Below are 26,635 nucleotides of genomic sequence, written 5' to 3' on the forward strand. Positions count from 1 at the left end.
AGATTGTAACATGGGGCTTTTTTACATTTACACTCACAAATTAATATTTAAATATATTATGGTTATATATTATTATCATTATTATATTATGTATATTATTAATCTAAATATTTCTACATGCACACTCATGAAAAAACTGAAGTAGAAGATACCTGGTAAAGAAATGTGCTGTGTTCAATATCACTGAGGTGAGTTTCAATGGGTTCAGTATCAATGGGTTCTGTATCAATGGGTTCTGTATCAATGGATTCGGTATTAATGGGTCAAGTATCAGTGGCTTCAGTATTAATGGGTCAAGTATCAGTGGGTTCATTATCAACGGGTACAGTATCAGTAGGTTCAGTATTCAGTAGCCTATGAAAAATCGCTCGTCCTGTAGTTTAATACGGAAGTTTCTGCCTCTCGTTGCTCTCTCGACTTACTCTTTCCCTCCTCCTCGTGTGTTTGCACATGTTTATCTCCGGATTTCACCGCTGTTCTCTCTCTCTCACACACACACACACACCGCCAACCAAGATGACTTTAAAACGGCTTTAAACGTTGGACCCCAGGTAGGATACATTTAATCCTTTTATATTGACATGAAGGAAAGAACTGCTTACTTTACTAATCACTTTCTACCTTTTTAGTTACCTGTTCTCTCTCTCTCTCTCTCACACACACACACACACACACACACACACACACCTGTAAGCGGCTGTTCAAGGACCTTTTTATTTCCTTTTCTTTGATCTACTCTCACCACTATTTTGTTAGCTTGTTTTGCTTGCTTACTTGTTTGTTTTGTTTAACTCTATTCTTTTGCCTGCTGTAATGCAAACTTTCACACACAAAAAAGTTAGCACAAGACAAAAACAACTTTAAACCACTACTCGTAGATGAAAACTTGTCAAGTTAATCTACACAAACCTGCGCTGTTTCCATAACTCACAAACTTGACCTTCATCTACTTTTTGCCCAAGACCATAGACATGGACTCTGTAGACATAGACAGATTGTCAAGTCCGTGTGACGTCACATCCAGGGAACAGAATAAAACTGTTTATTTCTTATTTATCACCGGATAACATTTGTGCAACAGTTTGAAAAAGCTTCTGCAGGTAACATTTGCAAATAAATATGCAAATCTACATTATGGAAATCATGTCACTTTGTGTAGTATTTCAGAAGCATTTTGTAGACATTTAAGTTACTGCCATTTTTACTTTCTACTTACTTTTTATTACATTTCTGGGATTCTTATAATAATGGCATCAAACCAGATGAAATAGCTATGCATAGAAACAGATTTCTCCAGAAGATTTGATCATTCGTCACTCATTAAGGTGGAGAAATGTACATGACTCAGGACTTTGTCATGCTTTTAAGAATCATATTCAAGTGTATTTGTTCACACAGATGGGAACCAGTTTGCATTCCTTTCTCACTGTTGTAATTATGGGCCATTCATGTTATCACAACCAGACAATGACACCTCAATCCTCTAATACGTGCCTATAGATGTTATAAATCTACTTTTGGTTACAATTCACTTACAAAAAAAACTATACATGGTACCATGTATAGAGCAAAATGATTAGGTGTAAGTGTGCAGATTATTTGAAATGAGTGAAATGCATTTTCTCTCCTGGTTTGATCTGAGTGATGCATCTAATGATAAAGCAGCGTTCTGTAAAAGCTCGTCATGCTGCCCACAATAAGTAACTACACAGAACAACAGGGTTTATTAGTCTGGTTATTGCACTGAATATATGGCATTGTGAGGTGAAGTGTGTAATGTGAGCCTCACTATCCATTTGTCCCTTTTAATCAGGCTTTAGGTTTGTTTAACTGTTTAGTTAATGATTGTACATCATGGGCTTCTTGATCTAATCTTGTTTGAACTACTGCTAAGTTTTTATTACATGTATCCCATAATTAAAAAAAAACCATCCATCCATCCATCCATCCATTTATCTATCTCTCTTGTGTTCTGTAGCAGCAAGCATTTACACCTACTGTTTTTATAGGTTTAACCACAATGTTTACCCAGAATCTTTTGACCACCCACACATGCAAGGCAAGCTGATCACCAAACATGCATTTCTCACATTTGCTATGAAAAAGACAGTTTTAAATGATGCATATTGCAGTTCAGTATCTTTTAAAGGCTTGTAAAGTGGGACCTCAAGTGACTGTGAGATTTGTTTTGGATGAAGGTTATTTGTATTTTTCACTTTCAGTTGCTATCCACAATGGAATGATGTACTACAATAGCTACTACATACATCTTTAATGTAAAAAGAAGTTGCCAACGTCACAGCAGTATCAGAAAAAACACAGAGTTTAATTTTCTGAATCACACAGTCTATCAGATAGAGTCAATGAGGTGCACACTATTTACTGAACAGCTTCCACATGAGGGCATGTTAGATCTGTGAACTAGCAGCTCAGCTCTCTGGTGCTTCCTGGACTATTAGCTCACAGCCCTTCGTTTGCACTTTGTCCTGTGAAGCCAAGCATACAGGCAAAGATGACCTGGCTGGGGATGCCAACATGTTATCATCCATTCAGGATAGCAGAGCTGCTTGAGGAAGTATCTTGCAGAGTTTTTTCCAAATACTACAAACCAGTACAAAGGAGACTCAATGGCAACAACATAAAGTAGAAATACAGTATTGTTGTGTTGCAGAAAAATAACTTTTTTGGAAGGTGTCAAGACAGGTGGCATAGAACGCCTCTTGTACAACCCAGTAACAGTTCAGGTCATTTCTCCCTATAATAATATAGTTGTGGAATAAACCACATAGGGACTATGGCTAATGTTTAACTCCATCATGGGGTGCAAGTGAGCTTTATTCAGCCGGATCTTAAGAAAGGGACTTTTATTAGTCAAGACTCAAGAGACAGTGATTTATTTCTCAAAATACTTTTAGGAAAATTCTTTTTTGGTTGCAAGATGCATTCATAATGCCATCACTATAATCAGCATAAATGGTTCAGGAAACCATTAGTGTAATTGCAACCAGCTTTTTGTGTAAAGTTTGCAATCCCAAGCAGCAGAAACTCTGGTGTAGATATCAGTATCACGGAAACAGTTCCAGTTTGGGTGTTTACATTGCCAGAAGCTGAGCGTTTGCATTTTTACTTTTACGCATCAAATGTTTTTTATTTGGGTCAATCTGGAAATAGATGAATTGCTTGATTTTTCAGAGTCATCCAAAAACATGTTTACCACTTTACAGAAACAATTTACAGCTCTCCCAGTTAAAAAAAAAAAAAAAAAAATCAACATCTCCTGTTTCTTCTTATCACAGCTCATCTATTTACACACTCAGCCCACACCCTGTGTGCTAGATCAGTGTAAATGCTGAATGTTGTGCTTCACATGCTTCCTCTCACAGATACATCAGCAAGGTTTAAAAGCCACAAAGAGCTTTGGCATCATCGTTCTTTTAAAAGGACAACCATGTGAAAAGCATTTGTACTCAAAAATGATGGGCCAGGTGTTAGAGTGGCATTATGATAATCCAAAAGTGTATTCCCCTGCCCTTAATACCCAGACACCCCTCTCTGTCCTCATGTTTCTGAGTGTTATTAATCTCCAATGGGAGGCTTATGTCACGAACAGTGCAGGGTGGAGCAGCATGCTTGAGTTTGTTGATTCTGTGTTTTAAGTCTGTTAAGATGTTTTGATGTAGTTTAGATTGGTATCAGTTTTGTAAGTCAGTCTTTCTCACAGTCTCAAATTCCAAACCAGCGTTTGTTTAATGGGTCTGGAAAAATGGTGTAGGATATCCGTTAAGGAAATAGCCAAAATGGTTCTTAAAAAGCATTATACTTTACACATAACAATGTAACTTTGGTTTTATTTAAGTGAAGGAACTATGCACCTTTATTTTTATTTCTCTAAATAAATCCAATAGCATTTTTCATAAGAGATTGTAATGACCAAAAACACACTACATGGAAAAGCACCAGTACCAAATTTGGTGCTGTTTTGTGGCGAGTGGTTCATTTATTCTGCATTTAGAGGAAGAAACTCAGCGGAAAACATTTTCCATGTAGGTGCCAAATGACTGAAACTAGAATTATGCAGAGAAAATTGACATTTTGAGAACTCCTGGGCAGTGCAACAGAAAAACATAGTCCCACAAGACAAGAGCAGACTTGGCCATGTTCTCTGGTTGGGATGCTTGGTGAAAGAAGAGGGTAGCTTTCCTGCAATAGCTAATGAAATATAATGAAAAAAATAGTTTCAGATTCAGTATGAAATTCATGCAACTCTCCAATTTATATAGATATTGCTAGTAACAATCATAAATATGCTTATTTTATTAAATTATTATTGATTTATTGCATATCTATCTCTCCCTCCATCATATCGAGCGTCAAAGGAAATACAAGTCCATACGCAAAGTGCGTTTATTGTGATAAATCCGGGAATCACATATCTACTGTAATTATATTTTCTATGTATTTTATTCCTTTTACTACCTGTTCAGTACAAATTTTATTCTTAGTCTATTTTTATATTTTTTCTATTTCAATACTATTTTGAAAGTACTAATATTATTACTACACGAAGAGACAAAAAAAAGCATTTCATTTACAGAACTTGGCAGACACACTTATCCAGAGCATCTTATACAACTGAACAATTGAGGGTTGGGGGCCTTGCTCAGGGATCAAAACTGGACCAGGTCATAGCAGAGCTTGTTAAAAGCGGAAAATGCTAACACTGAGGGATAAGAACAAAATGACTGGTGCTTGTTTTGCTTGCAAAATAAACTGAGAAAATAAATGGTATTAATCCAAAGATTAACAAAAGATAATGAGCTCATTAACAGGCATGACAAAAGGAAAATATTAAATACAAGCTGAAGGAGGAGGCGAGGGAGCTTTGATTCATTAATAGGTGCCAACAATACTGAAACGTCCATTCATCCAACCTGGAGTCTGTCAAAGCAAAGGGGACACCCTGGTCCCTTCAAGGCATTGGTGTCAAACCCTGGCCCGCGAGATCATATCAAATGTGCATTACAGCTGGCTAGCCGCATGCTCCGCTAATACTACAAATCCCAGAATGCCTTGCCACTGTATTGACGCGTAGTCAATAGCGCCCCTCGTTCTCTGTTGACAGTCGTTAACAACCATGCTACAGTCACTTCGGGCAAGTTAATTCCACCCTCTGCAAAAATGGCCAAAAGAAAGATGGAAAATAGGAGCTTTCAAGACAGGAGGGAGGCAGATTATCTGTTCACCAATATAAAGGACAGACCTGTTTGTCTTGTGAGCTAACGGAGCTGTGTCTGTAACGAAAGAATATAACAAGAAGACACTATGACACGAAACATATGAGAAGTATAAGGACCTGGATGTAAAGCAGAAGCTCCAGAGGGCGGAGGAGATGAAAAAAAAGTCTGGTTTCCCGGCAGTCTATGTTCATGAAAGCAAAATCAAAAAGTGAAGCTGCTGTAAATGCTGTAAAGCTTTATTGTGGCAGCAGAGACAGCAAAATCTGCCCGGCCCTTTAATGAGGGAGAGTTTGTCAAAAAGTGTATGGTCAAAGTTTGCGAAATGAACACTGATGTCTTTTATTTAGAATTTAATTTCTTACGTGTTTGTAATATCAAGCTCTGGTTGTTCCAAATCCTGTGTTTAAGCAAAACTAAAGTTTGTTTCCATATGAAAAATGTTGAACATTACATATCAGTTGCAGTTAATTTTTACAATAAATATTCAGTTTGGCCCGTGACTTTATCTCAGTTTTAAATTTTGGCCCACTGTGAATTTGAGTTTGACTCCCCTGTTTTAATCGAAAGGCCCTTAATTGTTCAGTTGTATTATGTATTTGTATTTCGCTGTATGTGTATGTATGTGTCTGCCAAATTCTGTAAAATGAAAAGCTTTTTTTTTTCACTTTGTGTCATAAAACTAGAATTTAAATAGAATAAAAAACAGACAAAGAACAGAATTTAACTGTACAGGTAGTAAAGGGATTAAAATACATAGAAAATATAAAAATATAGTAACTCAATACAGACTGGTGGCAGAACAGTGTGCCATTATTATTATTATTATTGGTAGTAGCAATATTATTAGTAGGGATGAAATAACGAAAATGTCTCTGGGCGCAGCAGTGTTATTGACTCAGAGAGAAATAGTCGAGAAACTCCATAGAGAAGCTTCAGTAGAATGGATATAATGCTCTGAATTAGTGCTTATCTTTTGTGACAGCTTGACACGTTTCTATTTACATTAAAATGCAATTAATAGTAACACTTAATTCTGTAACTCTGAATAATTTTGCAAATGCCTCTGGTATAAGATTTAATGTCATAGGGTCTGATGCTGCAGAACATCAGAAGATTAGATGAAGAGCCTAAAAAAGAGTAAACAGTAAAAAAAAAAAAACATGGCATACTGTTTTAGGAAAATAATCAGCAAATGTGTGCAATATAAAGTTTTCTCAATAACAGCAAGTATATTATTCCTCTTGTACCACAGCAATTTGACAAGACACTGTATTTTATTTCCATTTCTATTACATAAAATATTGTGAAAAATCAACAAAACAAAATGTTCCGGTTCTTATTTGCATATAACAGCTTTAAATGGTCTATTTCCTCATCAGCTACTCAAAGACAAATAAAATGAATGTAAACTTGTCATGTAACTAAGAAATTGCTGAAACTAGCTCCGACTAGCCTCCATCTAAAGTGATAAATGAGCATCATCTCATAGAAAACTCAAATTATACCAGCAATTACACAAGTAACCTTGTGTTTCTATAAAAATGTGTTTTACAATCTATTTGTATAGAGAGTCTGTTGTAACGAGCTAGAGAAATGATAGCAAGTAATTGAATGGAGGTGAAACATGTGATTTGCTTTATATCCAGCAGTGCGGTCAGACCTGCTGTTATAATATATTAATAAACACCTTCTTAATATAAACATGGCCAAACATTCACAACAGTCTAGAATTGCTTCTGTATGTATTTTAATCTGAGCTCCTCTTGTATCTGAAGGTGTGAACAGAAACAGAAGACACTTTTTCCACTGAGAAACATTTGCTTTAAGCCCAGGGTTGAAGTTTCTGGGTGCTTTTCCAATACAGTGGCTCTCTCACTAGCGTCATACATGTCACACCCACAGACGCAGCAACAAAATGCTGTATGACGTGAATGTTTTGGGAATCAATTCATTAAACAGTCCTGGTTCAGCTGGTTCTAACAGTGGCATACTGTAGTGTAAACCTTGAGTTGTGTAAATCTTTTCAGATTTCAGAAATATTGCCAATTGTTTCTGCTTCAAACCGTATCGCATTTCGTTCTGCTCGACATGATTTTTAGTATTAAATAGTCAGAGATCAGACTTATTTTCCAAAAACACATAAGAAAAGGAAATCAGTAAGAAAACTCAGTATGGTTTAGTAACTATAGCAACCACCTGCCATGACATGTAACACTAGAGCTCTGAGTGTTTGAAAGAGCTGATTCTGGTGGTTGAGTTCCTGGTTCAACCCTGTTTATGAAAAATCCAGACCAGTTGAAAGATTCCTGGCTCTGGACTGGACTGCCTGTAAACGGGGATAATCCAGGAAACAAGAGGCTTGGCTTAAAGAGGAAAAGGAGGCTAGTTTATAAGAAGAAAAGTTCTAATTCTTATGTAAAATCGATCCTCAGATGATTAATATTACTAAGAAAGTGTCATATATTTATTTTCATTTTATGTACAGTATGTATGTTGAACCAAATCAACAAACATTTGTGGACACATATTGTATGTGCTTTTTGAACATCTCATTTCAGATTTATTTCTCCTTTGCTGTTATAATAAGCTCCACTCTTCTGGAAAGGCTTTTTACTAGATGTTGGAGTGTGGATGTGTGGATCTGTGATCATTCAGCCACGAGAGCATTAGAGAAGTCAGGCACTGATGTTGGGAGAGGAGATGTGGTTGTTCAGTTGGGATGAGGGCAGGGATTCGTGTAGAACACAAATAAGTTCTTCTACAATAAAATTGGCAAACCATGTCTTCATAGAGCTCACTTTGTGCACAGGGATATTGTGTTTCTGGAACATGTTTGGGTCTCTTAGTTCCAGTGAAGGGAAATTCTAAAGCTTCAGGACGCAAAGACTTTCTGTTCAATTCTGTGCTTCCAACTTTGGGTTGAGACGTTTGAAGAAGAGCCCTATATGGTGTGAGGGCCAGGTGTCTGCACACCACTGGCTATTTAATCTGTTAACCTATGGGCATGTGCTTTGGCTGAAAATGCTTTCACTGGTATTTGAAGCTAACAGACACCTACAGTGGGCAACACTACGAGGCATGTTCTGGCCACAAATATAAATATACCAGGATTGGTATAGGAATATAACAGGACTGTTCACACAAGCACAAACTTCTGTGTGTGTATGTGTCTGTCTGTGTCTGTCTGTTTCTTTGTGTGTGTGTGTGTGTCTGTAGGTGTCTGTTTCTGTGTGACTGTTTTTGTGTGTGTCTGTGTGTCTCTGTGTGTGTGTGTGTTGGTGTGTGTGTGTCTGTGTGTTTCTGTGTGTCTGTATGTGTCTATTTCTGTGTGTGTCTGTAGGTTGTTTCTGTGTGTGTCTGTAGGTTGTTTCTGTGTGACTGTTTTTGTGTGTCTGTGTCTGTGTGTGTGTGTCTGTGTGTTTTTGTGTGTCTGTATGTGTCTATTTCTGTGTGTGTCTGTAGGTGTCTGTTTCTGTGTGACTGTTTTTGTGTGTCTGTGTGTGTGTGTGTGTGTCGGTGTGTGTCTGTGTGTTTCTGTGTGCCTGTATGTGTCTGTGTGTGTGTGTGTGTGTGTGTGTGTGTGTGTGTGTGTGTGTGTGTGTGTGTGTGTGTGTGTCGGTGTGTGTGTGTGTCGGTGTGTGTCGGTGTGTGTCTGTGTGTGTCTGTGTGTTTCTGTGTGCCTGTATGTGTCTGTTTCTGTGTGTGTGTGTGTGTGTGTGTGTGTGTGTGTGTGTGTGTGTGTGTGTGTGTGTGTGTGTGTGTGTGTTTCATAGCTTTGAGCATACTTTAGCTATCACAATGATAATCAAACCAGGAGGCAGAAGACCCCAACAGGATGCATAGCCACAAGTCACTACACATTGCATATACAGTACAACTCATAGCTGTTTTTTTTTCTTTTAAACATTGTTTTTTTTTTCATTTATATTTCTTTACTGTATGTGCTCGACTTTTGCAGCAGATTTTTTAATCACTCACTTATTGTAGTTCAATGCATCCAAACTGACATTAATTATAATATATAAGAATTATAATTCTATTAAAGGTCATTTTCTGTTAGAGCCTTGATTGAAGACACATGCTGTCAAAGTGATGTTTAATCGGAGTGGCCTTCACACCCGACACTGTCCACCACACAGACCAGCTACTTCCAATAAAAATAAGTGTTTTGTTTTTTGTTTTTTTTTTGTTTTTCACTCACAGCAAATGCTCTGGAATCATAGAATATCCAAACTTTGTGACCGAGTTAAAATTTGATTACGGTGTATAATGATATACAGTGGTGATGCATGTTTCTAATAATCTGATACAGTATCTGATAAGATAGTTGAACACGAAATTTACTTAACCAGTGCAGGAAAGCAGAGAAATGAATGGTCCATGCACCCTGATGTTCAGGCCATGTTATATATGATGAATAATGTACTTTATAACCGTAAATGCAATTCTGTGAAACTGAATAAACCTACAAAAGCAAAGGTTGGTATCATTTAAAAGCATATGGGAAGCAAAGTTCAATAAGCTTGAACCCTCTAATCACTCCGCTCTCCTCCCCAGTACAAAGACATGCATTGTGGGCTGATTGGCATCTCTAAATTGTCCATAGTGTGTTACTGAGTGTGTCTTAAATAACACCTGTTGTAGACTGGGATCCTGTCGAGGGTGTCCCCTGTCTTGTGCACAGGCGAAATAGCATGCATGGATTATTTATGGTTGACACTAATTATGGTTCACTTCTATTAATAATGGTTTAAAATGATATGTTCAGTGGTGATTTAATCTCATTCTAAACCCATTGTTTTTTTAACAGGCGTTGATGACTATCTCACTTCTGTGTGTGAAGCCTTGATCACTTCCTCTTCCCAAACAGACACACAAACCAAACAGACACACACAAACACGCACACAAATCCTCTGGATGGATCCCGGTACAGGATCCAAAAAGACAGTATGGGGTAACCTGCGCCAGAGAGCGAAGCCACTGATCCACTATGTTCGCGGTAACAGTCAGAGACACATCAAGTCCCGGGTTAGACCAGAGCGAGCGTTGGAGCATAGGACTAGCTTTTCAGCACCTAATTCCCCATCCCAACCAGCCCGCCATCCTGCCACTCTCAGTTCCTCCAAAACCGACAGTCATTCTGTGACAGAGTCAATGGGTGGAGCCCAGTGTTCTGATTCGCCAGCTGTGCCCACAGCCTCATCTGACTGGATCTCTCCAGACTCTGCGGAGGGTGGTCTGGATGAGGAGCAGGACTTCTTGGATGCTGTAGACGAGATGGTGATCCTGCCAGAGAGCTCAACAGAGGTATGGTATGATTTTAATAATTTCTGTTTTATTTATTTAATTTGATGCTAAAGGCAACTTATGGCATTCAACATGCAACGACTATAATATTTACTTAGTTATAGAAATACAGGTTTTGGTCTATTTGTTCTTTCTGTCATGTTCAGAAGCTGTTTATTAAACTGCCCTATACAGAACACTCCAGAGATGTGAGTGTTCAGGTGTTACTTAGTAAATCATAGTATGACTGGTCTTCTGGATTCTTCATATGTTTAGATTTGAACACCTTCTTCACTTATTGTACCTCACTTGATATTACTACCTTATCTTTTAGATAAAACCTAGTTGAATTTGGTAGTGTGGAGCAAACACACCAAATAATTGTACAGTCCAGTTAATCCAGTTACAGTCTGTGTTTAATTATTTCATGCATTTTTTGTAAATGGTGGTGATATACAGAGATGTACTAATAACTAATAGGCATCTGAACAAATCTCTTTTTAACCCACGGCTGAGAGGTAAAGGCTGTTTGGTCTGATACGGTGCTTAACTGAAATATTTGTTTCTTTGCTATAAGACCTCTGAATCAGGACCTTTTTGTTGTACTAGCCTTGAATTAGTTCACTTCTTCAGCAGGTTATATTATGGTTGAAGAGAAGCTTTATTTTTCTGCCCTAATGTGTCCCTATATTATTAAGTATTAGTCTAGATACATTTATGGACTTGATTTAATTAAAGCGCTCACACTTTAATCAGTTAGATTGAAAGTGAAATTCTTTAGCTGCTTTATTTTTGGGCCTCATGGCTTAAAATATCCTGGAGTGAAGGTATTTTCTAATAAAGGGTTGACTAAGACTAACATACTTTGTTGCATATGTAAATATGACCAAAATCATATTTTTAAAAAACACTTTGCAGATTAACAGCATTAATACGTGTTAAGTAATATAACTGTTATTCGTTTACTGAATCTGTTTTTGATTCCACAGAAACAACGGGTGGAGAGCCATGACACCAATTCTCTGCATGATCCTGAGCAAAATACCGTAAGTAACAATGTAAATAATGAGTTGTGTTCTTATTTGTGTGCTTGTTGTTATCTTATAATCCTGGTGAAATCAAGGCTACAGCGTAAAGTCACCTTGATCTGAGACTGAATTTCTGGCTGCTTCACATGAACAGATTCAATGCTGAGCAACAGAATGTTCGGTTCCAGCGGCTGGCAGTGAACCTTGTCCATGACTCCATGAAGTTTGCGAAATGTTTTTCCTTTTTCTTTTTTGGATGCATAGACATGGATTAATTGCATGTCTAATTAAATAAGCATTTGTAAGAAATTCCATGATAAGATTCGTGCACAGAATATTATTATATGCACTGTTTAAAAATCACTCTTATTAAGAAGGTAACACGGATTGCTAACATTTAAAGCCTCCTCTATGAGGTAAGCAGTGCAAATAAAGCTGTTTTCTGAGGTTCCTAATTTTCACAAAATTTAACGGTTGTGTCATTCTCAGCAGAGGCAGTTCCTAATTCCTGTTTACTAAACAAGCGGTATGAAAGGCTAACGTCTGATCGTGCAGAGATGTTGAATTGTTTCCATGCGGTATTGTGAACTGTTGCATGGTAAATGAAGTGACTGTTTTATACTAGCAAGATGAATATGAAAAAAGTTCTGTTTTGCTTTGGTTTTTAGGTCCTGGACATGGCAGGGGATGGCAGGACTGTCAGTGAGAATCATAAGGAACCGCAGAAATCCTACCTGCTCTCCATTAACCTAAAAGAGGGCAGAGGCCTCGTCATCAGAGATCGCTGTGGTGAGATTCAGAAACTTTAGTGACACTTATGGGGATCCATCATGTGGACTGCCGCACTCAAGTTTGTGTGAGAAAACATTACTGCATAGAATTTAAACTGAAGAAGCAAATCTTTTTTTTTCTTCAATGTCAAGTGCTGTTTGATGTAGCATAAAAGGAAAAAGTAAAAAAAAAAACAATTGAAAGACTAATATGATAAATTATTGAAATAATCGTATAATAGCAGTTTAATACATCATTAATCAGCGGCTTAAAGCACTTGATCCAGCACATCCTATATTTTCCTAGTGAGCTAAAAATACTATTAATATGTATTTTGTAAGAATAAAACTTAGATAAGGTAATTACTACTGTGTCTACTGTACCTATTTATAAGAGGTGCAGCTAGTCACTGGACAAGGCACTGAAATGTTTTTCTGTGCACCAGTCCTCTGGTGGTCTAGCGGCAGTATCCCGTGCTCTCATTGCCGCTGCCCAGGTTCCATTTCCTCTGAAGCCTCTGAAGCGTTAATTCTCAGTGCCGGTCCCAAGCCGGAGGGTTGTTCCAGGAAGAGCATCCAGCGTGTAAAAAAACCCCCAAAAACATGCATCATCATGCACAGTTAATAATGAACACAATATTATTTTACTACAGGATACTAATTACTCTTTGGGGCCATTAATATATTGTTATTGCTATATAATGTGTGCTTCATGTAGCTATTTTGGATTGGATTAAGATAATGATTGCAATGTTTTTGCTCCTTCAGTGTGGGCAAAGATAAGCTGAATAAGTACAGTTTACATTGTGTGCTGTTGATCATTTTATTCTTGTTCAAGTAAGACGTACATCATTATTTTTATGGACACCGATGTGCAATGTGACTAGTGTGATTTCAGTATTTACTGTTCACACATATCTCAGCTTTGCTGGAGTGAGCTATGACTTTACTTCCCTTATAAGTTTTATTAGCTGCAGAGCTCTTGTGCAAAGCCTAATCAACCTTTTACACTGACTGGCTACATAAACTGAATTTCTGCTGAATGTTTGATAGAAGCTTTGTTAATATAAGAGCAAATCTATGAGTAGTCATTACTTCTATGGTCATTTTCTTTTATGAGGTTGCTGCGTGTATTGGCTGGTGAACAGTTTCAACACTTCCTTTAAAGAAGTTTAGAGATGACATTGCTAAATATTAAGCTTAGGTTAAGTTAATCAGTGTGTCATTGGGGTGTTGAAGTATACAGTTACACAGACTGTAATCCTTAGGTTAAAGGGGAACAGACATCTATAAACTGTTAGGTAAAATATTTATGTATGTATGTATGTATGTATGTATGTATTTATTTTATTAATGGTGCTTGCAAAGCATCATTCTTGTTATCTTGCATACTGAGATATTCTTCTTCCGGACAAAACTTCGGCGGGTAATTTGTCGCAGCTTTTGTCCTAGACCCCTGAATGAGGTGTCAAATCGACCGGCTCATTGTTTTATGACTTTTATAAGCGATCCAACCAACGATGTTCGCACAGCGGATGAAATAGTGGCCAAAATATAGACTTGATCCATAGACTTGAATGGGATATTCCTAAAATTCCTCTAATCTCTCTCTCACACACACAGCGTGCGCAGAGCTCACGGGTTCTCTTCTGTGTTCACCCAAAACACACTAGCAACGAGTGCCGAGATTTGCCACGTGCAAGCACCATTCACATTTTTTTCAGGAAATTTACATTCTAGTTATTATTATTATTTATTTTATACATTTGAAATCAAGTTCAATTTTTATTTTGTCACATGTCCAATCATACACAGTACGACTATTCAATTAATAGTAAGGTAAAATAATTAAAAATAAGATATAATAAATCTTAGGGAAATATAGAATTTAGGGGCAATGAATAAAAAAAAATTGCACTAAAAAAAGTATCTAATTACAGTGTTTAGGTCTATATATGGTAGAGTGATGTAGTATTATATATTGGAAAAGTGCATGTAGCACGGTTGTGTTATTGTGCCAATAAACAAGAGTCCGTCTGAGATAGTGGGCATTATGGCATAATTGCAGAAAAAGCCCAGGCTCTGTGCTGTCTGTGGATTTGGCAGTTCAGTTTTGTTAGAGAAAGTTCAGACACATTTACATAGTCAGCATTCCACACAGCAGATCAAAACCTGTCCAAATCCACACCCACAGAGCAAACACACCCGATTTACTGCTGCCTCACCCTTTTCCTACTGTCCCGGTGCACAAGAGCGCCGCCTGCTTTGAACATGTCCTGCATGCTTGTCATTGCAGCGCAGTCATGTCCGACTTTCTCGTCAGGTTTTTTTCTCTTTTAACCTGTGACAAATTTTCTCATAGTAGATTTCCCACGTATTCACATATGACATGTTCTGTTGAAATTCTGTAGTTATTGCATGTGGTTTATGTGTTTATTCTTCCTTTATATTTACCATGCTTTGTTTGCTCTGGGAAAAGGAAATTGAGTACAAATGAACTTCTTGTTTAAGTAAATGTGACGAGCTGAAATATTTGCTCACTTCTACTGGGCGGATCCAGGATTTAAAGATCTGTCAGCGTTGAACATTAAAAGTGTTTTGGGGGTTTATGCAGCTTTGTGTTCTGAACTGACCTCAAAAGCATTTCAAGTAGGACTTTACCTAGAATCACACTCTCAGTGAATAGTAAAACTGGCTCCTGAACAGCTATTTGAACTGCATCGTATCTTTATATAGTATATTCAGATGTCTGTCAATCTATAGGCTTCAGTCTTGAAATGAGAATGCACAGTATACTGTATTTGTATCCCATTAGCATTAGCAAGTGTACAAAACACATCAGAGTCCCTAAATATCACTATGTATTTAACATAATTAAGCAGCATATGCTTTCACATTTGATTGTTGCCTCATAGGCTCTTTTTAGCACTAACAACCTCAGGAAATGTTGAGGTTTGAAGTCATTCTGCATCTAAATATTGACCACATCCTTCAGTGCATTGGTGTAATGTTGCACATACCATAGTTGAGAAGTTTCTCCTAATTCACACATTTCAGACACAGTAAAACAAATGGAGTAAACTAGTTTACAACACATTGCTGTGATTAATCAGGTGATGTTGATTAAGTTAAGTTTCTATAACAGTAGCATTGACAGTTCTAGCTACAAGGCTAATCACAGATTTAGTCGAATGGACTTGTTTACATACATTTTCATTTCCATTTTTTAGCTTACATGATGGCTTGTATGATGGATGAGTGAGTATTGATATGTCAGGAGTGGTTTATTTAGCATTTTTGGAAGGAGTTTTGGTCATAGGTCACATCTCTTTTACAGAGATGTGTAAACTTACAAACTCCTGCTTACTGCTCATCCACTAATCACTGCTTCTTATGTAAAAGTTTTAACTGGTGCCTGTTTTCCAGGCACCAGTGACCCGTATGTGAAATTCAAGCTCGAGGAAAAGACGTTGTACAAAAGCAAAGTGATGTACAAGAACCTCAACCCAACGTGGAATGAGTTTTTCTCCTTCCCCATCCGTGACCTACAAAAGAAACTGCACATTAAGGTATCTACATATGTTGTAAAATTCTTACGCATGCTTATTATGTTTGATTATATTTATAGTATTTTTCAGAAGCTCATATCCAGAGCAACTTGCATGTATCATATTTATCCAGCTGAGGAGTTGAGGCTTAGGAGCCTCGCTCACGCTGGCACCATGGTGGTGCTGGGATTTGAATTTTCAACCATCTGATCAGTAGGTCATCATATTTGCTAATACTACCACAGCACTGTTAAATATCTCTTTTATTTTTAGGTCTATGATCGAGATCTGACCACAGATGACTTCATGGGCTCCAGCAGCATTCTCCTGAGTGAACTAGAACTTGAGAAGTAGGCAAATAAAAATCAGTTTGTGTACTCGTACATGATTCTGAGCACAAATTTATGCTGCTTTGTTTTTTTTTTTCACAGGACAAAAGAAATGGTGCTACATCTTGCTGACCCAAACAGTCTGGAGAATGACATGGGTGTGATTGTTATTGATATTAGCCTGGCAGTCAGAGACGAAGAAAGCAAACGAAATGTAAGAAATAAAATGAGTGAAAACTACTAAACATTAAAAGTTTGCATTGGTTGAGTTTTAGAATTTCTCCATGCTCTCTAAATTCTCTCAAATCTGCAACTAACATTGTGTTTCTGTTGTTTGGTTTGCTTATTCTTCTGGTAAAGAAGTGGGTTCAGAAGAGGAAACGGAGTATGAAGGTAAGAATACTGCAACCTGTAGTATTGTTGAAAAAAGCTGAAATTTCACTTGTTTGCAGTAGATGGTACACTGCATGACTTGTGCTGTTGTGTTGCAGTCGAGTTCGTCCCCGCAGACCCGGCGTCTCGCTGACTCTCTGAGGAAGAGCCAGCTGTGGACTGGAGTCCTGAGCATCACGCTGGTGGAGGGACGCAATCTACCAGACGATGGACCTGGAGACGTGTTTGTTCGTTTTAAACTCGGAGAGCAGAAATACAAGAGCAAGGTACTGAAAGGAGAGGAGCTGCTTTTGCTTTTCTACTTTAACTTTATTTACAGAAATATTTTAAATAAAATGTATATTTTTAAATATACTCTTTGTATGACCTGACAACATATTTTGCTTCTATTAAAGTACTCACTGAAGACTTCTTGTTATATCATAGTTATATGTAGCCTTAAAGTCTTAAATGCTGTCATCTCATTTCATCATGAGATCATTTATATTACCTGTTTTAATGTTTATCAGGGTTTTTGTTCCTCTGTGTGGAAATAAAGAAATGCTTCAATTGCTAATTTTTGTAGATATAGTCCATGGTTGTTACATCTTACTCATCTGTTTACTGTGATCTGTTTAATTGAATTTAAACCTTAATATAATTGTTATTTATCCTCCTGAGACCCGTAAGCTACTGTTGTGTACATTACAATATCTACTGACTGTTTTTCTTAATTCATAGCTGATAACTATAAATTTAATCAGTGTTTTCAAGGAAGCAGTTTCGCAAAAGAATTATACCTAACAGTCCTCATACTGTATAAGGTCGGTACAATAAATATACACTGTATAGGCAATGAAGTTGTGAGAAAATGTTATGTCCTCATATGAGGACATTCGGGTCTCAAGATGTTAAGCTAATTTAAACTACTTTGCAGTTAAATTAGGAATGAAATAAAACTTTCCTCTGATTCCCTGATGTACATTTTCTCTCATTATCACAGAGTCAGTGCAAAAAGGCAAACCCTCAGTGGAGAGAGAGGTTCGACTTAAACCAGTTTTTGGACGGGCCAAACCATCTGGAGATAAGCGTCTGGGCCAAAGAGGGACGGAGATACGAGGAATGTTATGGACAGTGAGTGTTTGTAAATGCTCATGTATTAAATAATGGCTGCTAGTTAAAAGACAAGATGTTTGGTAATGAAGCTACAAGGCAAATGTAGCCATTATGGAAGGAAAGTTTATTATTACCAGTCCTGCATCATGCAATTTGTTTATTGAAATCATTTGTACAAACATAGTTTCATAAGTTTTTACTAAAACAGAAATTAAATGATTTACACAAACAAAGTAATTTTTTTACACTATATCCTTAAATAACAAAGCCCCCAAAGTGTTCTTTTCTAATGAAGGGATTTGGTGAAAACCCTTAGGGTTCTTATTATAACATTTAAACAACCAATATTCTTCGGAGGAATTGTTTCTCTGTAAAACACTAAATGGTTCTAATTAACACCAGTTAGTGTCCAAGACCCTCAGCATTACTATTGACGTGTGTGTGCTGTGTTCAGGTGTGAAGTTGACATATCCGTGTTGAAGGTGGACAAACGTCAGTTGTTCACGTGTAGCTTGGACCACTGTAGAGGCAAAGTGGTTTTCCTCATCACTCTGACGAGGTGCAGCGGCGTGTCCATTACTGACCTGTGTTCACCTCCGCTGGACGAGCCTCATGAGAGAGAAAACATGATAAACAAATACGTCAGTTACTTCTTTAGAAACACTTCACCGAGTAGATTGTATATGTATATACACAAACATACTCTTTCTAAATATATATTCATAACACTGTATGTCCTCCTTAGAGCTTGAGGAACTCCTTGAAGAATTTCAAGGACGTCGGCTTCCTTCAGGTCAAAGTGATCAAGGCTTCAGACCTCATGGCTGCAGATTTAAATGGTATATACAGAAGCTTCAACACACTTTCTTAGGTCAGTTGTCAAGTTGTGAATACTAAATATCTCCATTTGTAGGGAAAAGTGATCCGTTCTGTGTGCTGGAGTTGGGAAATGACAGACTGCAGACTCACACAGTGTACAAAACTCTTAACCCTGAATGGAATAAAGTCTTTACATTGTAAGTAAAGCCTTTTATATTTTCAGCAGAAGTTAAACATTGTGTCAAGCATTAGAGCTGTGATATAAATCTGCTTTTGCATTTAGTCCAGTCAAAGACATCCATGATGTCTTGGAAGTAACAGTCTTTGATGAGGATGGAGACAAGGCTCCAGATTTCCTGGGGAAAGTGGCCATTCCTTTACTCTCAGTAAGTAGCGGAAACCTTTTCTAGTTTACGCATTCTTGCAAAATGAGCATAGCTGTCAAGCAGTGAAGAATAGCTATAGCGAACCACAACAAATTAGGTAGATTTATAAATGTCTTTATCTCTGTTACAGATACGTAACAGCCATCTGATTTCTTGCCCGTTGAAGAAAGAGGACTTAGGCGGATTATCCAAAGGAAGCATTTTGTTAGAGCTTGAGGTCATCTTTAATCCTGTAAGTCAGATTTGCTCCAAACATCTCTACCGTATGTGTTGGTTAATTTAGTTCTGTGCAAAAAATGTTTTCTTTTCTCTTTTATAAATCATTTAGATTAAAGCAAGCATCAGGAGCTTCAACCCAAAGGAGAGAAAATTCCTTGAAGAAAATACAAAATTTTCCAAAAAGGTGGGATGGCTAATATCATGATAGTGAAGCAATCAGACTGTATGGATTTGGTCTGCAAGCACTATATAAACCTCTCCCTTCTGTTAGGTCCTGGCCAGAAATGTTCTCCGTGTGAGGAACATCTACAGAATGTTGAGTCAAGTCTTGCAGTATGTCAAGAGCTGTTTCCAGTGGGAAAGTGTCCAGCGAAGTATCTGTGCATTTGTGGTGAGTTCAAAGTCATTGTGAAGAAGCATTTTCTTCCATTTTTCTCTCTCTTTATGTTTATGAAAGTTTTACAGAAAAGAGAAACAGTAAAGGAAACAGAAAGGTTTCTGTCTTGAGACTTTTCTGTTACTTACAAAGTCCTTGCACTGAAGACTTTTTCAATCTATATCGAATAAACATCCTACAGAATATTTCTGTATTAGTGCTAGTGCATTCATGTAAAAGCATTATACAGATGACAGTACAGTCAGAACTGCTGCTAAAAAGAAATATTTTAAATTAATCAGCACCATTTGACCAATCAGATTTGAGAATTTGGCAGAACTGAGACCAAATATTTGTAATATGATTTGTAGTAAAAAAAATAAATAAATAAAATAAAATAAATAAATAATTTTAAAATACATTCCAGTTATTGGAAGACTACAGGACATTAACTAATAAGGTAAACCTGTCGCTTTTGTGTTCAGGCATCCTATTACTTGCTCCTGTGACCTATTACAAATGTCGACAGAATTGTACATGACACCAGAACGAGGTATCGGCAAATAATCAAAGCTTTCATACTAGTATTGTATAGAAAATAAAAATGAAAATGTGAGCAGCTCATTCATGGTTATATGATCACTTGTCACATTGTAATTATTCACAGAAGAAAAAAAATCCGGAAATTACAGAAATGCAAGTCGGTTACAGGGTTTGTTTTCACTGCATTTGTCATCATTGTGTTCCACTATGGCTCTGTTTGTTCACGAACACACATACAGACAGCAGTGATAAACAGGAACTCATCACCTGTGATAGCTGAACCAGTCACTGTTTGTTTTCTTTCATTTTATAGCAAGGCCACTTCCACCCTATGAAGTGTCCTATGTGATCATGATTACGTCAAACAGAAAGAGAACTTTTTTTTTCAAACTAACGCGTAGTTTTCGGGAAAGACGCTCATTAAGCCTCACGACACGGAGTAGGGCGTAACTTAAAGGTAATTAAAGTCTGTATACTCATTCACTCATGTCGTCTGTCCTCTCCTCCAGATCTTTGTGCTCACAGTGTGGTACTGGCAGTTCTACATGCTGCCTCTGTTCCTGGTCATACTGCTCATATGGAACTATGCACAGGTCGCCTCTGACAGGGGCAGCCAGGAAATGGTGAGTTCCTATGTCAAGACCACGACTGAAACTGTAGTACACTCGATGATCAAAGATTATCATCTTTCATACATATCAAACATACATCCGTGAAAAATAGAATAGAAGCTGTCACATATGTAATGTCACATATACATTAAAGCACAGTGAAATTCTGTCTTCACATGAAGAAATGAAGCTATGACACAGCGCACCCGGAGCAAGTTACGGTTCTTGCTCGAGGGCCCAACAGTGGCAGCTTGGCAGTGCTGTGGGTTGAACCCTGATCCTCAGATCAACAACTGAGAGCCTTTTAATTTAAAAATCTTATGATACATGAGATCCATGATTGGGAATTACTCCAAAAAAGAACAGACTTAAATAAATACCTATTAAAGAATTACTTACCAGTTGTCTCTGTAAATCGACCACAGAATTACCCACCACTGGATATCTCAGCATGTTGTTGGTGTGTGTGTGTGTGTGTGTGTGTGTGTGTGTGTGTGTGTGTGTGTGTGTGTTTAGCATATAGCTCTTGTGTATACAAGTCCTTCTGGTCGACCTGGTTTTTGATTCTGCCTATTTTGTTTTGTTATTATATCATGCTTACAGCTTGTCCAGCCAGTACTGAGCTATGAAATGTGACTAACTGCATTAAAATGCTTATAACAAACTACAAACCTGGTCTAAAAACTCTAACACCTTTATTAATATATATCCTGACATTTTCAGGAACAGCGGAAATTTCAATCGCATGTCTACAGTTAACACTTAGAATACATACACATCCTTTTCATTTGCATATAGCAGCATTTATGAAAGCAACCTACATGTGAAGTAAACTCCACAGCTATGAAGAAAAAATAAACACTGAGCTGCTGCTGCCACCTAGACATCATTTGAAGAACTGTTTCTAAAGTGCACCTAAGAGTGGCTTTACTTACCACTTGTTAATTATATCTAACTTTTATTTTCAGGACAGTATGGACAGTGATGATGAAGATGAAGATGAAAGGGTAGGTTATTTTCCAATCTTACTATACTGACAAATTGATAGTCACCAGTCAATGAAGCTTTATTATATAAAACACCCAGTTTTATTGTTATTTGTTTAGTATTATTTATTAATAATAATACTTTTACAGACACGTCATACTTTTAACCGATTATAATGAGGGTTTAAAGAGTGAAATGCAGAAGCTTTATTATTATTGTATGGATTTTTTTTTATTGCCCTAAAGCTGATCGTGTGTCCTGGAGACTCAAAACGTTCTGATGGATGATTGCAGTCCACCATTTAAAACAACACAAAAGTACACAAACATATGAATACAAAAAAGTGACTGTAAACCTTTTAACCGTTTGTCAAAAACTCAAGTGTCTCATATTACTGGAGTCTTATGAAGCTTAAAGCGGATAATAAAATGATGTCTCTGATTTTCATTTTCATCTCTAAGATTTGAACTCCTCCTAGTCTGTGCATTAGAACTTTACTGAATTTTACTCAGTCCATCTACAGACCAAGAAAGCCAGAGGTTCTTTAGAGAAGAGGTTCTTTAATATTAATTCAACTGAATTTAAATTTATTTGTATAGCACTTTTAACAATGGACATCTATAAAGTAGCTTTACGGATCCTAATACTAGAAATTGAATATTATACGAAGATTAATATAATACAAAAATTAGAACTTAAAATTAGACCAATAGACTACACAGTCTGTGTATATAACACATTAATGACCACCAAAGTAAACACCTAACTTGGTGTATCCTATAACAACCATGAACAGATCTATAATACCCCCTCTGAATGAACTGGTACTTTAAAAAACATCCCAAATTAGAACAAATGTGTTAATATTAATCTATGATGGTAATTACAGCCAGCACTGCTGTCAGAGCTGCTGTTATAATAAAATAAATTATATATAATATATATGTAAATAAATTTGTTTAAATGTTTTGAACAGGAATCTGAGAGAAGAGGTTTGATGGAGAAGATTCACATGGTCCAGGATATTGTTGTCACTGTCCAGAACTTGCTGGAGGAAATTGCCTGCTTTGTTGAGAGAATAAAAAAGTAATGATTATTTATCTATTTATTAAGATTATAATGAAACCACATTCTCTTTAATCAATTAATGTGTTTAATAATAATGTGTACATTTTTAGTTCAGTTCATTTGCATGGCTTAACATTTTGCTTAATTATTATTATTATTATTATTATTTTAGCGTATTTAATTGGTCAGTGCCGTTCCTCTCAAACCTGGCCTTTCTGGTTCTCATCTTTGTCACGGTGATCACATACGTCATCCCACTGCGCTACATTATTCTGATTTGGGGTAAGTTATTAAGGAAGTCAAATGCTTCCTTCAGTTTCTGCTCTATTAGCTAGCATTGTGAGGTTTGGGGGAGTTTCAGTATGAGTGTCGTTGAAGGTCACTGCATCACTTTTGACGTACAGATGTGCTTCTTTCAGTCTTACTTTTAAACCGAAGTTCATTCATTGTTTTTTTTTAAATTAGACTTTATAATTCCATGATGCACCGTCATTACAATTTTGTCATTTATATAAAAAAAATACTTAAATCAATTTAACACTTGACATCCTCCTTAACCACTGAAATTAAATCCAAAAGGTATATCCTTATTATAAAATTATCTAAATTGCTGTGGTAAAAGAATGAATAAGTCACTGAAGACAATAATCTCCTTCAGTGTGCTAGCAGTAACTGTGCTTCACTATATCGCACCATAATTGCTCAATTTAATACAACAGCTATTAATGTCTAGTTTTCTACATGCAGTAGGGTGTAAAGACTAGCACATTTTGTAGACGTTCTAAGAATTTTAAGAAGATTCTTAATTCCTCTTAGACTTAGACTCTTCATTTCTGGGTCTCTTAACTCATGTAAAGAGTTAAGAGACCCACTTGTTAGTTAATTCTTGTTAGTATTGCTATTAGCTATAGCTTATTATGTTGGCTTTGTAGAACATTCTAGGGCCTAGGGCTTTCGAGCCACATGCAACAAATTCGGATATGTCGTAGACCCTGGTCTGAAGTTTGTTGCTCCTATTTTTCTAAGCGATCGGAATTCCAGCATTCCCAGTACGGAAGCTCAAAGTGGCCTTTTTTCCCATCGACTTCCATTATAAACTTTTGAGGTTTGTCGATACCCTCAGTAGCCACTTTTTGCCAAAAGTATTGGCACCCCACCGGGTATTCTGGTGATGTCACTCGACACTACGTGATGTCACATGTAGCCCCGCCCCCAAAACAAGAAAAATCAAAAATTTGCACAACATGGACATGTGACATATCAAAACACTCAGCACAATGAGGGGAACTGCCCCACGGGTATTCGGATCACGTCACGTGCTCATGTCCTCTTGCCTCCAAAAGTATTGGCACCCTAGAGTCCAGTAGCTTTCACAATCTTTCGGTCCACTCGCCTCCAAAAAGCACCGGCCTTTGCGAATACTTGCACCATCAAAGCCAACATCAAAGTTTGTCGCGAAGAACTTTACAAATCTAGTTTAATGTTGAATTCACTACAAATCGCAAAGGACAAACAATGAATGGTGGTGGTTGTTTTTTTAGCTGAGTTGTTTCTGAATTCCCTTATATTTATCTTCTTTTAGTTTTATCATTCGGAGTTGGATGGGTATGGTCTGCAGCATAACTATCAGAATTAATCATCTACTTAGCTCAGTTCCCCCTTTACCACAAGTACAGAAACTTCTGACTTATTTCCTGCTTACTCAGCTTGTTTTTTTACACAAGTAAAAGTGTGTCTACTAGTACTTTTAGCACTTCATATGCACACTTTTTATGTGTGGTAATGATCAGTTGCCTACTATTTCTTTTAATGAAAATGAACTACAGCAAAGTGGCTAAACATAAAGTTCAGATGATCACACTTTACACCTACTATTTTAAATGGAATGACATTTTTTGTCCACAAACGTTCACATTTAAACCTTAGCTTTCTATTCTGCCTTGTTAGCATTAATAGTGTTAATGAGATGTTTGCTGGGGATTTGCTAATATGTGAATTGACTTAGCTTTACAATTCAGAAAGATCATAAAACATTTGATTGTAATTTGATCATAAATGCCTTCAGAACTAATGTGTATAAATACATCTATAAAGAGCAGTACTCAGTACTCAACCCTTGTCTATAAAAATGCATCAGTTGTCTCAGAATCATTTTGTGCTCTTTTAATAGGATTTTTTCTAGAGAATATGCATAGACTTTTACACAAAACTCTGCTGTTTTTTGTTGCCAGAAAGTGCTCACTCGCTCCCACTGCTGGAAAAATAGTATCATCTATATCTACTGATATGTACTGTATTGCTTTCAGGAATAAATAAATTCACGAAGAAACTACGGAATCCATACGCTATAGAAAACAACGAAGTGATGGATTTCCTTTCCAGGATGCCTTCAGATGTCCAAAAGGTGAGAACTTAACTGTATTATTAACTCATTCAGTGACCTTGAGTGCTTTCAGTGCTTATTTATAGTTTTATTATATTATAGTTTGTTATATGGTTCTGTTGTTTCTTATTTATACTTAAATATTTAAACAATATTTAAGGAAAAATGCCTATCTGTCTGTCTGTCTCTCTCTCTTTCTTTATATGTGTGTGTATATATGTATGTTTGTATGTGTGGATGGACGGATGGATGTATAGATAGATAGATAGATAGATTCTGCTTAATATACATTACAGACCTGCATTTTGATTCTTAGTGTTATAACACAGCTAATAGGGTGCTATTCCTTTTCGGTTTCAAACTGATTTATAGAGAAATAATGCATTTTGCAACTGTAGGCACAAATGTACTTTATTTTATTAGGAACGCCCAAACATTCATGCAGTTCTCTAATCAGCCAGTCATGTGTCAGCAGCACAATGCATAAAATCATAAAGCTACAGGTCAAGAGCTTCAGTTAGTGTTTACTTCAAACATCAGAATGTAGAAATGTTGTGATCTCTGTAACTTTACCTGTGGTGTAGATGCTCTTAACCTGTACCTGACGATATTTGTGCATCGCACTGCTGCCAGACGATTGGCTGATTAGAGAACTGCTTGAATGTCTAAAAAAAAAGATGATGTGTGTATGTGTATCTTTACAATGTATATTTGATCATTAAAGCAAAATTTGTGTGCATTTAACGAGGTTCAGATCTGTACTACGTGATTTATTAATGACATTTGAATCGTCATTAATTGACATAATGACAGCTTCATAATCTGACCAGTTAATTGATGTTGATTAAAATAAGAAAGTAAGAAACAGATTTTTTTTCAATTGTTTTGATCACATTTCCTTGGTATCATACTCGATCTCAAACTCAGTGTCTAAGAACAATTTGAGGTTTCAGTTTAATCCTTGCTGAATGCTCAAGAGAGCCTTTAACTCACATTACAGCCTTTAGTGCAGGACACAAGACTGAAATAATATCATCTGTGAAACACATATGAAATGCTCTGAAATTCAGTTATGTTTTACTTCTATACTTACTCTACATTTAAACTTTCTCGTGTTGTGTTGTGTTTTTCTTTTATGACCCATAATTCTTTAGGAGCAGTATGTGGAGCCTAAACCCGTCCAGGTTCACAGTACTTTCAGAAGAAGGAGAGCTGTCCAGTAGATCCAGATCTGAACTCATCTTCGGAATTTACACTTCTGACACTACACTTCCACTCAGTTCATCATATTTCTTCTTAACTATATCATTTTAGAAATTCCGGAGCACTTTATTTGAAAACACTCTCCATGATGCGCTCATTTTAAAATCACTTAATCATATTAAATTATTTTTATTGTGAGTGCTGTGCAATGTTTAAAGTGACATAAATCGAACTTATCTCTACTGAAAGAAACTAAAACTAAGAAGGATTTTTGATCATCTAAGCAGACTTGGATTAGACCACTGTGTATTGTATGTGCAGTCAATACTTCACAAGATTAATTGATGGGGGGG

General features: G+C 36.8%; 1 protein-coding gene across 3 annotated transcripts; it reads left to right on the forward strand.

Annotated features, from left to right (window-relative positions):
* The first annotated feature begins 324 nt into the window (after positions 1-324).
* On the forward strand, positions 325-26,635 carry mctp2b (multiple C2 domains, transmembrane 2b). 3 transcript variants are annotated; one of them, XM_027162675.2, is made up of 23 exons: positions 325-551; positions 10,048-10,545; positions 11,514-11,570; positions 12,221-12,341; positions 15,749-15,891; positions 16,144-16,220; positions 16,302-16,413; positions 16,563-16,592; positions 16,691-16,858; positions 17,575-17,705; positions 18,142-18,328; positions 18,433-18,526; positions 18,601-18,703; positions 18,790-18,892; positions 19,023-19,124; positions 19,221-19,295; positions 19,383-19,502; positions 20,540-20,653; positions 21,610-21,648; positions 22,605-22,714; positions 22,869-22,978; positions 25,003-25,100; positions 26,234-26,635. In XM_027162675.2, the coding sequence occupies exons 2-23, from the start codon at positions 10,156-10,158 to the stop codon at positions 26,300-26,302; spliced, it is 2,553 nt and encodes an 850-aa protein (XP_027018476.2). In that variant the 5' UTR covers positions 325-551; positions 10,048-10,155; the 3' UTR covers positions 26,303-26,635. The 3 variants fall into 3 exon arrangements, with proteins under 3 accessions (XP_027018476.2, XP_027018467.2, XP_047665917.1); XM_027162666.2 differs by having other exon boundaries at positions 336-551; positions 16,560-16,592; XM_047809961.1 differs by lacking the exons at positions 325-551; positions 10,048-10,545; positions 11,514-11,570 and adding an exon at positions 12,055-12,130 and having other exon boundaries at positions 16,560-16,592.

The sequence above is a fragment of the Tachysurus fulvidraco genome, chromosome 2 (genome assembly GCF_022655615.1).
Source record: "Tachysurus fulvidraco isolate hzauxx_2018 chromosome 2, HZAU_PFXX_2.0, whole genome shotgun sequence".
NCBI lineage: Eukaryota > Metazoa > Chordata > Actinopteri > Siluriformes > Bagridae > Tachysurus > Tachysurus fulvidraco.

Coding starts and splice junctions, on each gene's coding strand:
- mctp2b (XM_027162666.2), top strand. CDS start 10,156: ATGGATCCCGGTACAGGATCCAAAAAGACAGTATGGGGTAACCTGCGC. Junction 19,125..19,220: donor TTGAGGTCATCTTTAATCCT/GTAAGTCAGATT, acceptor TAAATCATTTAG/ATTAAAGCAAGCATCAGGAG. Junction 20,654..21,609: donor ACAGGGGCAGCCAGGAAATG/GTGAGTTCCTAT, acceptor TTTTATTTTCAG/GACAGTATGGACAGTGATGA.